Consider the following 12565-nt stretch of genomic DNA (forward strand, 5'->3'; position numbering starts at 1 on the left):
TATAATCAAGTGTATCATATATATCATTTATCATAATAGAGAACAGAATTGGTGAAATAACACTTCCTTGGGGTACACCATTTTCCACAAATACACAATCAGAGAAGCTACTGTTTATCCTCACCTGAATTTGTCTGGTTTAAAAAGTCCTTAATCCAGTATTACATTTTCCCGTCTATTCCAAGCCTTCGTATTATAATTAACACACCATCCTTCCAAAGCATATCATAGGCCTTTTCCACATCAAAAAATATAGCAGCAACTACTTCACACTTGGGCCTTCCTTATATCACTCTCCATTTTAATAACTGGGTCCATCGTTGACCTTCCTTTCCTGAAGCCGCTTTGGAACGGCGTTATCAAATTCCGAGACTCAACATAAAAAGTCATTCTCTCCACAATCATTCTCTCCATTACCTTACCCAGGTGGGATGACAAAGCAATTGGCCTATAGCTTGAAGCCACAGTAGAATCTTTCCCCGGCTTTCTAGTTGGAATAATAACAGCCATCTTCCAGGTCTTTGGAATTTTCCCTTGATCCCACACCTTATTAAATAATTCCAACACAGTATTAAGAGCCTGGTTACTAAGATGTTTCAACATTGCATAACTTATTCTATCTTTTCCCGTAGCTGTTACCTTCACCTTGCTTATAGCCTTTTTTAGTTCACTTACTGAAAAACTTGCGTTCAAGCTATCATTTTGATCCTCTACATTTTCTAAAAGATATTGATACTGTCTTTTTGTCGCTGCTCTTTTGTCTTTCATTATCAGTTAAATTGAGACTACTATGAACATTAGCTATATCTTTGACCATTAATGCTGCTTTATCTTCATCCTTCACTGCCACAGTGTCACCATTCTTAAGGACTGCATAGCTCCAAGATTGCCGCACCCTACTCATTTTTTTAACAACTCTCCATACCTCATTTACGGAGGTTTGCCTTCCTATAGTGTTACAATACTTTGTCCAGTAATCCTTTTTAACTTTCCTAATTACTTTCCTTACCTTAGCCTGCTCTCTTTTATATTCCAGATACTTTTGAAAGCTTAAGCTATTTTTAAAATCTTTAAACGCTTTATTTCTACTGCTTATTATTTGTGTGCATTCATCTGTCCACCAGGGTCCCAATTTCTGCTTCTTACTTCCAGGCCTCGACTCAACAAGAGAAGCTTTTGCAGCCTCCACCATAGCAATACTAACTTTTTTTGTAAATTCATCCACATCATCTATCACCTCAACTTGACCCATATTCCTATCACTTATAAATGTAAACATTATCCAATCAGCTTTATTGAAATTCCATCTTTCAGAGAAACACTGGGTCACATTGAAGCTCCTGCTACCCAGCCTACACATAATCGGATAGTGGTCACTTCCAATCGTTGACTCACTATAGACTTCCCATATTATTTGACCTGCAAGAGACTGAGAAACTAAAGTCAGATCTAATACAGACTGCACCCTCATCCCAATACGAGTAGGTGACCCATCATTTAAACAAACCAACCCTTTCCTATCCATAAGCTCTTCTAAAACCAATCCATTGTGATCCGTTTTATCCCCTCCCCACAGAGAACTATGTGCGTTAAAATCTCCTAGCCATAATATTTTGCCACCTTCTTGCCCTTCAACCAACTCTAGTGCTTCAATATCAAGTCTTTTACAGGGATTATAAAAATTTACAACATTTAAACTATCATTATCACACCAAACCTCAGTAAATAAATACTCTAATCCTTCACCCTTGCCTAAAACTCTGTAGGGAACCCCCACCTTAACAAAAGTAGCACACCCACGCCCACTACTATCACTCCTATCATTTCGCTCACATACATACCCATTTAAAACAAAATTCAGATGAGGTATCAACCATGTCTCAACAACGCAAATAATCTCAGGTTTAGTCTCTAATTCGAAGATAAACCTCTTGAGCTCTTGCCCATTGGCCACCAAGCTTCTAGCATTCCACTGTAGAAAATATTTTTTATTTTTTATTCCCTTTTTTAAGTTTTACCTTGTAAACTCGACGCAGCCAACTGTGAAGACGGCTGTGATAAGGATGCTGGCTTCTCAGATTTATCTCTGTTCTGAAGTTCTTCATAAATACTTTCCCACGTAATATCTTTAATACCCAGATACCTATTGGCACTTTTAACCACTATGGCTGTCTTCTCAGATCTGTGTTTTGCTTGTGACGTGCAGTTTATAACTTCCGCAATAAAGCACATAAACTCTCTCTTTTTAATAACCAGGAATTCCTCATCATCAACTGAGGGTTTTCCAGCTCTTGCTGCCTGTCTCACTAAATTTGGTTCAACTTGACCTCTCTTAGCTGCCTCAGCATAAGACAACTTTCCGTCAGCCCTAACATGCTGGATTTCAACTGCTCTCTTTCTGGCTTCACACTCCCTATACCCAACACTATGCGCTCCTCCACAGTTGACACACTTTTCTTGCACCCCAGTTCCACATGCACCATAGACATGTTCTCCTTCACAGCGCCCACATGTTTGTGTGCCTTTACAGTAAGCAGCTATGTGACCATATTTCTGGCATTTGAAACATCGCAATGGAGGGGGCACATACATCCTTACATTGTAGTTCAGATATACCACAGTGACATATTTAGGCAACTTTTCCCCTTTAAAATTCACTAATACTGATAGACTATCAACCTTCTCGCCAAATCTCCATGCTAAGCCTCTTCATGCTAATCGCATGTCCTCCCTCAATGCTATCCTTCAGCTTTCCCAAATCCTTGTCTGTGGGAACACCATAGATGACTCCCCTACACACCTCTCCTGTCGCCATTCTTTCCTTCACCTCCAAAACTTCGTTTTTGCAAACACTCTTTAGCTTTAATGCTTTCAACTGCTGGCCCACGTCTTTACACACTATCATCAAATCACCGTCAGAATGCACTCTAGCACTGGTAACCTCACCCACCTTCTCGCGCAAAAACTTCGTGAGAGCAACAGGCCCTACTGACTTAATATCATGACCCTCTTTGAACTTTACCAGCACTTTCAATTCTTCCTGATCTATTTTCCGCCTCACCACTCGTTCACTCGCGTCTTCTGACTCGCTGTCATGACTTAGCCCCCTCTTCCTTTGGGAGTTAACCTCACTACGTTCGTCCTCGTCCACACTATCCTCACTCAACACCAGCCTCCGCAACCTACGAATCTTACGTCTAACCAAACTACACGACCACCGTCGAGAAAACCCCCGTCACCTCCCGACACGCCAAAGACTGTCGGCTGAGTGTCTCTCTCTCTCATCACAGTCCACCCAGTTGTCGCGTTCACATAAATATTTTGTATAGTCGTTTTTTTTTAATAAAGATCTGAATATAACGTTTCGCGCAACAAAATGAATCTGCAACCTAATCAATAAATCAGCTTGAAATATTGTGGAAGCGACACTGTAAAAAAACTAGCCATAATATTTTGCCACCTTCTTGCCCTTCAACCAACTCTAGTGCTTCAATATCAAGTCTTTTACAGGGATTATAAAAATTTACAACATTTAAACTATCATTATCACACCAAACCTCAGTAACTAAATACTCTAATCCTTCACCCTTGCCTAAAACTCTGTAGGGAACCCCCACCTTAACAAAAGTAGCACACCCACGCCCACTACTATCACTCCTATCATTTCGCTCACATACATACCCATTTAAAACAAAATTCAGATGAGGTATCAACCATGTCTCAACAACGCAAATAATCTCAGGTTTAGTCTCTAATTCGAAGATAAACCTCTTGAGCTCTTGCCCATTTGCCACCAAGCTTCTAGCATTCCACTGTAGAAAATATTTTTTATTTTTTATTCCCTTTTTTAAGTTTTACCTTGTAAACTCGACGCAGCCAACTGTGAAGACGGCTGTGATAAGGATGCTGGCTTCTCAGATTTATCTCTGTTCTGAAGTTCTTCATAAATACTTTCCCACGTAATATCTTTAATACCCAGATACCTATTGGCACTTTTAACCACTATGGCTGTCTTCTCAGATCTGTGTTTTGCTTGTGACGTGCAGTTTATAACTTCCGCAATAAAGCACATAAACTCTCTCTTTTTAATAACCAGGAATTCCTCATCATCAACTGAGGGTTTTCCAGCTCTTGCTGCCTGTCTCACTAAATATTTTGTATAGTCGTTTTTTTTTAATAAAGATCTGAATTTAACGTTTCGCGCAACAAAATGAATCTGCACTCTAAAAATTATTAAATGTTATAGAAAGGTTAATATAAAAAAAATTATAATACATTACAATATATCTATATAAAATATATTATGTTATGTTTATATAACCTTACAGTATATACAAGTAATATTATGAAATAATATTACTTTTAAGTCTATAAGTGTACTTTTATGATTGCAGGAGGAATCAAAAGAATATCTGATAAGTAAAATGACCTAAATATGGAAAAGGGAGAAAGAGATGCAAGAGCGAACATACAAAACTCAATATTACGCAAGCAATTAAGGCGAAAAATAAATAACACAAGGTTGTAATGTATTATTGTTTTTCAAGTTGGGAAATATTCACTGCAGATTAGTACTTTCAGTGGTGTTAACCTCATGACAACCTTTCCCCTAAATACGCTGTTGATTTGATACATTTACACAGGTATATGATATAATCAAAAAAGACATAAAAGTGAAATACAATACATGAAAGTACAGCTAGATTAATTCTTTTTTTGTGGAATTTATCGGACACAGCGCCATCCACCATTTAAAACTGTAACTGCAAAATGTATTCTCTCTTCAGGGAGGCGGTTCTTTAGGCTTCAAAACAGTAAAGGTGATTTGTTCTCTAAAATGATTGACAGCTCCCGAAAAATGGCGCTTTAGATTTTGGTTGGTTCGCGAGCATGTAAGTAGCATTTTATGGGCGGGGCTTTCGCGTTCCCTAAACAAACGAGGAAGAAAAGCATGTCACAATCAACTGGATGTGCAGCTTTTATGAGTAATTCTCTCTCATGAATTGGTGAAAGCACACGGCACCGAATCGGTCCTTTTAATACCCGACATTTCCCGTTTCAATTTTAATCATAAGCTTTAGTTCTCGGTTTGTTCGTCGCACATAAAGACTACTTGAGACTGTTACAATGTCAAGTTCAGAGGTAAAGATCGCTCGTCTTTTGAAAGTCAGCCTGATTTACTGCATTGTTTGTGTGTGTCACATGCTTTCCAAACCTGTCAGACACAACGAGCTATGATTTACCGTAATGTTTATGTTTATTATTTTTTGTTAAACAGGGAAATAAACTATGGGGTGGTCGCTTTGTGGGAAACGCCGACCCTATATTGGAAAAGTTCAACGCGTCAATTTCGTTCGACCAGCGCTTGTGGGAAGCTGATATTAAAGGGAGTAAAGCATATGTCAAAGCTTTACAGAAAGCAGGTCTGGTCACGCAAAACGAGATGGAACAGATTCTTACAGGACTTGACAAGGTGATTGTATTATTTACTACATTTCCTGACTCATAAACCTGTCTGGTGGCGTCCAGGTTAAATGTTTGTTCATTTACAGTGTCATCTTTCTCATCAAACTTAATTTCTTTACCCGTGAACTGTGACGCTGGTTTGTAAATGCTTACCAGGATACTGTACCATAATCTATTCCCCCTTTGACAGCAAAACTTAATACATCACAGACAAATATATTCCCTGACACAGACCCCTCCATGTGCACAAACAATAGCCATGTGACAATGCTATTGTAAACTTCCCTGAAGCTACTGCCATTCAGCATGGCATTCTGACAACATAACTGGCCAAATAGAGGGCACCGGGGCTAGTTGTCACACTTTATTTCATTTCTTACAGTTATCGTCCAAGGAAAAAGATACAGTTCATTCACCAAACATTGGCCATGCAAAATGTCCCAATATTTAAATGATAAAACTGGTATGAAACTGCAGAAATGGTAATGTAAAAAAAAAAAATAATAACTTGTTAACTCAACAAATAGTTTATTGTATTGTGGAAAAAATACGAATGAAAAATGTAATCTAATGTGACACATTATATAACACATAATACGAATGTAAAATGTAATCTAATGCGAAACTGACACTTTCACCTTAAAAAAAAAAAGCTATCAATTTTTTTTTCTGAAGTTTGGAGTATAAAATTCACAAAATGTCCTTTTACTTATATATATTATTGTATTATTTTTGTTATAAATATCCTAATGATTCTAATTTAAGACAGCATTTGAAACCAACAGACATCTGCCAGAGAAACCCCAAATTTGGACTATTATAATAAAACCTTTATACTTTAAACATTTATATAACTACTCCAGTGTTAATTTATCAATGAGATAATATTATAGTTTTTCTAAATATTTCGATTTTTTTATTTGGTTATGTTTTTGTCTATATATCTGTATAGATTGTATTGATTTTATTTCAGTTTTAGTTGTTTTAGTACCATTTTAGTATCGAGTTAAACTAAATGAAAAATGTTTCCTTGGCAGCTAGCTGAAATAAACTACATTTTTATTTAATGAAATGTATTATTTAATTTTAATATGGCTGTAAATCTTGCACAAAAAATGATCAGACATTTTAATTCATTGTCACAATATAAATGACTGAGGTATTTTAAAATATCTTCATCAGGTCTTTGATGAATGGTCCAAAGGCGAGTTCAAGATCAAACCAGGAGATGAGGATATCCACACGGCCAATGAACGCAGGCTGAAGGTCAAAAGAAAACACTTTCCTCATTAGTTCTAACATTTACTTTTATTGAATAAGACAATATTTTATCAATACAAGTGCTATAGCTTATAGTTCCTTAAAATACAGAGTAATATTACAGGAACCAAAATTCAGTCAGTGTTCATGTCTTCTTTTAAAGGAATTTATTGGTGATCCGGCTGGAAAGCTTCACACAGGCAGGAGCAGGAATGATCAGGTTTAAATGTAATAATTTGTCACATGATATTTACAGGCATACACGCCTTTGACTGAACTCTTTCTATTTGTTGAATAGGTTGCAACAGATACGCGGCTCTGGCTACGGGACGCTATTACCACTCTGAAAGAACTAGCTTTGCAGCTCATCAGCACTATGGTGGAAAGAGCTGCAGTGTAAGAATGCTCAAATATCAAGATTCCTCTAGAGATCTGACTAATGTACAATTATCAGTCACACATCCAATCCATCCTTCGTCCATCCAGAGAGATTGAAATCCTGTGCCCTGGATACACTCACATGCAGAGGGCCCAACCAATCAGATGGAGTCACTGGATTCTCAGGTGCATTTCAGTAGAAGAATCCGGTCTTAATTATGTTTTATTCAAGTTCTTGTATATTTGGACTTGTTGGTGCATATGTGTGATCATAACTGTTCATTGTTCATGGTTTCTTGCAGTCATGCAGCGGCACTAAGCAGAGATGTTGAACGACTGGAGGACATCAGGAAACGTGTTAATGTGATGCCCCTAGGAAGGTGTACATTCAATACTGAAATCTCTGTAAAAGAATTCTCTTATTTCTTTTCATTCTCTAATTAAGGTTGAGTTTATTAGATTACAAATTCAGTAAAACAGTAATATTCTGAAATATTATTATAATAAAAAAATAACCATTTTCTATTTGAATATAGTTTAAAATGTAATTTATTCCTGTGATGCAAAGTTTAATTTTCAGCATCATTACTCCAGTCTTCCGCGTCACATGATCCTTCAGAAATCATTCTAATATGCTGATTTATTATTATTTTCAGTGTTGAGAAAACTTGTGCTGCTTAATAATTTTGTGAAAGCCATGATACATGTTTTATTGATTATTTAATAATAGAAAAAAAATTCATTTGAAATATAGATATTTGTTCATTTATCATTATAGATTTTACTGTCCTTTTCTAATGCATCCTGACTAAATAGCAGTTTTAGGTTTACGAAACAAATCTTACTGACCCAGAGCTTTTCGACACTCTTTAAATGTATTAAATGAATCTATTTGAGATTTGTTGATATGCTATTTATATATTTGCCTTGCAGTGGAGCCATTGCTGGGAATCCCTTCAACATTGATAGAGAACTTCTTCGTCAAGGTTGACGTCATTTGTATTCCCATTTAATTAATGATTCGTGAAGTGTGTTCGTGTGAAATATGTTTGTGTGTGCAGGTCAAACTGGTCACCTATTAGAATTTTTTTCATCTGATGTATTTTTTTTATCATTCTCCAGAACTAAACTTTGATAGAATCAGCATTAACAGCATGGATGCTACTGGACAGAGGGATTTTATTGGTATGTATATTCATGCTGCAGAAATCATCTCTCTCTCTCTCTCACTCTCTGTCTCTTTTGGCTTGATCAGGAGTCACCAAAGCGGAGTGATCCGCACAACTGATTTGGCACATGTTTGATGCAGAAATCATCTATGATAATTAAGCACACAGGTCATCAGTATCCTTTATATTAAAGGGACATTTCATACAAAAATGTAAATTCTGTCATTATTTACTTACCCTCAAGTTGTTCCAAACCTGTATGTCTTTAATTCTTCTGTGGGAAACAAAAGAACATCTTTTTTGTCACATTGCTGAACAGTTTAGTTTCCAACATTGTTTAAAATAACTTCCTTTATGTTTCACAGAATAAAGCTCAGATTTCGATCAACATGATGGAGAGTAATTGATCACAGAAATCTCATTTTTGGCCAATGTTCTGTTTAACTCTTTAATGTGTTTGTGTATGTTTTTGGACAGCTGAATTTCTCTTCTGGGGATCAATGTGTCTCACACACCTTAGCAAGATGGCAGAGGATCTGATTTTATACAGTACAAAGGAGTTCTCCTTCATCACTCTGACTGATGCATACAGGTGACGACAGCATATTATTCATAATAGGAATATCATTCAGAATTTCAAAATATGTGCCCATGACACGTCAAAGTTCTGGGTCTGGGTCATGTTCCAATCCCATTTCTATCATTGCTTTACTTATTTGCAAAAAGCACAGAAATAAAAGACATCAGAGAATCCTGAAACCAGCACAGCTGTTTTCAACATTGATACAAATAAAAAACATTACTTGAGCATGAGTTATGCATATGAGAGTGATTTCTTAAGGATCATGTGACACTGGAGTAAAATTCAGCTTTGCATCACAGGAATAAATTACATTTTTAAATATATTCAAATATAAAACATTTATTTTAAATTGTAATAATATTTCCCATTATTAGTGTTTTTACTGTATTTGTAATCAAATAAATTAAGCCTTGAACTTAAGAACATGTCTTGTGTGTAGGCCCTAAAATAAAGTCATAACAAAGTCAAAGCAGACAGAAATCATTCACTTAAAGCCCTTGGGTTAACAGGATTTTCCTTACATTACTACCATGTTCTGAATTATTTTCACCCCATCTGTCACGTATACACATTTCCATCATGAAACTAGGAGCTGCTGGCTTGAGCTTTAGGCAGAGTTGCAAATTAATTAGTTCAAATGACTTTTATGGTAGAGTTGACCAGAAATGTCAGTGAGTACACATGTACCTGCTCACGTCATAACACATTCTCCATCGTCAGAGCAAATACATTTTCTTCACATACTTGAATTTTTTATAGCCTGTGAAATGTTCGGCCCTGTTAACATTAACCGATTTATCTTTATTAACCACAAACTGATTGCTGCACAGCCGGTACTGACCTTAGTTAAATAGTAAATGTTCACTCAGAAATAATTATTGCCTGTTTATTAACATTATTGTGTTCGGAAAATCTGCCACGAAGTGCAGGATTCAGTGTGTTGTCTTAATTGGTGGATGATATTCAACACAGATACTGTGAACACAAGCTGGCTGATGTGTGAGGAATTCATTCCACTTCTGCTTTGTATGTGTGGCTAGTGTGTGTAGTTATTTAGAGCTGTTGTGTTTCTGTTTGTGAGAGCAGCACTGGGAGTAGTTTAATGCCTCAGAAGAAGAACGCAGACAGCCTGGAGCTCATCCGCAGCAAAGCAGGACGAGTGTTTGGCAGAGTAAGATACAGCACTGACTAATGAAGCCAACCTGAGACACCAGCCCTGGCCTACAGAGAGTCCCCTGTCATTTAAATAATTAGCATTATGATTAAGGTCAATCTATGGGAAATGTAGTAATTAGTATTAGGGCTGTTTAGTTGCTATTCATTTAAGGTTGCACAATATAATGTTACCTTATCAGTTATCAGATATTGGATGTTTAATAGCATGCTTATTTCTCCTATTTTTAAAATGAGATTACCTTCACTATCATCCAACTCTCACCTAAAATTAATCTTTGAAAACATTAATAAACTAATAATGCTTTAAAATATTTTTTTTTAGCAAATCTCCAAATAAGTATTTATTTTTCAGACTGTGCTTAATGTTATGATGTCTAAATTTACTTTTAAAATGACTGACTTCAGTTTTTGATGTTTAATTTTTTACGTGTTTTTAGACCAAATAGTGTAATATTTTAATATAGACTATTTATCGATTATCTGTAATAACACTGAAATAGTTATCAGAATATTTTAAATAAAAAGAATATTAAAAATATTAAAATAAAAAATACATAAAATATTATTTAAAAAAGAATACAAATTAACATACTTAACAGACAAAATATTATTATATTAAAATTTTGTCCTTATATCGGTTATAACATAAAATATTTATTTTAATTTTCATATGTATCAGGATTTTAAATATTATTTATTACAACAAAATGAACATAATTTGAATATTGCCATATCATGAAATTAATTGTTGACTTAACCATAAGCATACCTAGATTAATTATACAAAAATAATAATATTTAATATCAAAATATATATTTTTATATAATTAACTTACTTTTAAATAATTACCATACTTAATCATATTCCTTAAAGGTAAGGTAACAGTTTTTACAACAAAAAAACTTAAGGTTTTGTTAAGGCTTTATCTAATTTCAATTTCATTGTAATACAGTGTGCAGGGTTTCTGATGACTCTCAAGGGCTTACCCAGCACATACAACAAAGACCTACAGGTATGTCCATGAAAGACAGAAAATACAATCATTTTATTAAAAAAAAATTCTGAATATGTTTTGTCACTGCAGGAGGATAAGGAGGCCATGTTTGACACATACGATACAGTACACGCTGTGCTGCAGGTGGCAACAGGTGTCATTTCAACTCTAAAGGTGAGAGATGGTTAGAACACAATGTTGTTTTGTCATGAACAATGGCAACCAAAAACAAAACTGTTACTTCAGGTTAAATAGTAATTAGGTGAAATGCTGAATGAGATGCAGAAGTGTTTTGAGTATGTCGTAATCCATTGTCAGTCTAAAATGTGAGCGGTAAGAATTTTTTTTTGTTTCATTTCCTTTTTTATTCATTGTTGAGCAGTAGATCTTAAGCACTTGTACTTTTCCATTCCTCAGGTCAACCAACTAGCAATGGAAGGGGCCCTCAGCCCAGATATGCTGGCCACTGATCTTGCCTACCATCTGGTCAGAAAGGGAGTAAGTCCATCAATCCATCAATTTACAGATTTCGCATGTCAGTAAAACTGAATAAAATCTGACATATATACACATATATCAAAGATGCCTTTCAGAGAGGCCCACAGTTGTGCTGGGAAAGCCGTTTATATCGCTGAATCTAAGAACATCCATCTGCACAATCTCACTGTAGAGGACCTTCAAACTGTCAGGTCAGCAGTCACATTCAAACTAAAATACATGACACTATATGAAATATTTCATTTTTTTTATTATTTCTTAATCTCCAGTCCTTTGTTTGACAAGGATGTTTCTTCAGTGTGGGACTACATCAAAAGCGTTGAACAGTACAGCGCCCCCGGTGGCACGGCCAGGAGCAGCGTCACGGCTCAAATTGAGCACTTTAGAACCTGGTTACAATCACAAAAACAATAACCATAATCTCATTTCTACAAAGATCAGCAGTAGGTGTGCATTCATAGATGAATTTGGCATTTTATGCCTACATGTTACATATAAGTAAACTACAATTGGTTCCAAAATGTGAATCTTTATATGACAAATATAGTTCCAGCTAAATAAAGAATTTGGGTTGGCACTTCATTTAAACTTTTATCTTTGGAAAGATTATGTTATAATATGTACACAATTTGTGGTACATATCCGTGTCAAGTTGAATCATCGTACCAAAGCCATATGAAACATTCATTGTTGTAAGTAATGGAAAAGTCATTGAATTTACATAGTGAAATAATCTTAATGGAGGATCAGAAAGCTTCAAATGGATTACATTAAAATCTCAAGCTGTTTTGTATTTTTGAAGACTTGTATACACTTATAATTATTGGTACATATAAATATAAATGGAAATTTTATATATATATATATATATATAAAGATATTTTAAAGTAACCATGAACAACCAAACAAGAAATGGAAAACAGATGAGAATCCAGAAATGATCAAAGTCAAATAAAGCTGCCACAACTAAAAGAGAATATTGGAGGACATGATAAGAAGTACCACTGAGACAATTAATAATTGTGAACACAGAAAGTAAC

General features: G+C 35.4%; 1 protein-coding gene across 1 annotated transcript; it reads left to right on the forward strand.

Moving 5' to 3' along the window:
• Positions 1–4907: 4907 nt before the first annotated feature.
• Positions 4908–12136, forward strand: LOC132117354 (argininosuccinate lyase-like). The gene is made up of 16 exons (XM_059526598.1): positions 4908–5142; positions 5279–5473; positions 6649–6732; positions 6890–6946; positions 7025–7122; positions 7213–7290; positions 7407–7484; positions 8038–8090; positions 8227–8289; positions 8751–8865; positions 9943–10027; positions 10986–11045; positions 11118–11201; positions 11445–11525; positions 11610–11716; positions 11795–12136. Exons 1-16 carry the CDS (start codon positions 5128–5130, stop codon positions 11937–11939), a joined length of 1398 nt encoding a protein of 465 aa, XP_059382581.1. The 5' UTR covers positions 4908–5127; the 3' UTR covers positions 11940–12136.
• The last annotated feature ends 429 nt before the right edge of the window (positions 12137–12565 follow it).

This window comes from Carassius carassius, chromosome 36 (genome assembly GCF_963082965.1).
Source record: "Carassius carassius chromosome 36, fCarCar2.1, whole genome shotgun sequence".
Lineage (NCBI taxonomy): Eukaryota > Metazoa > Chordata > Actinopteri > Cypriniformes > Cyprinidae > Carassius > Carassius carassius.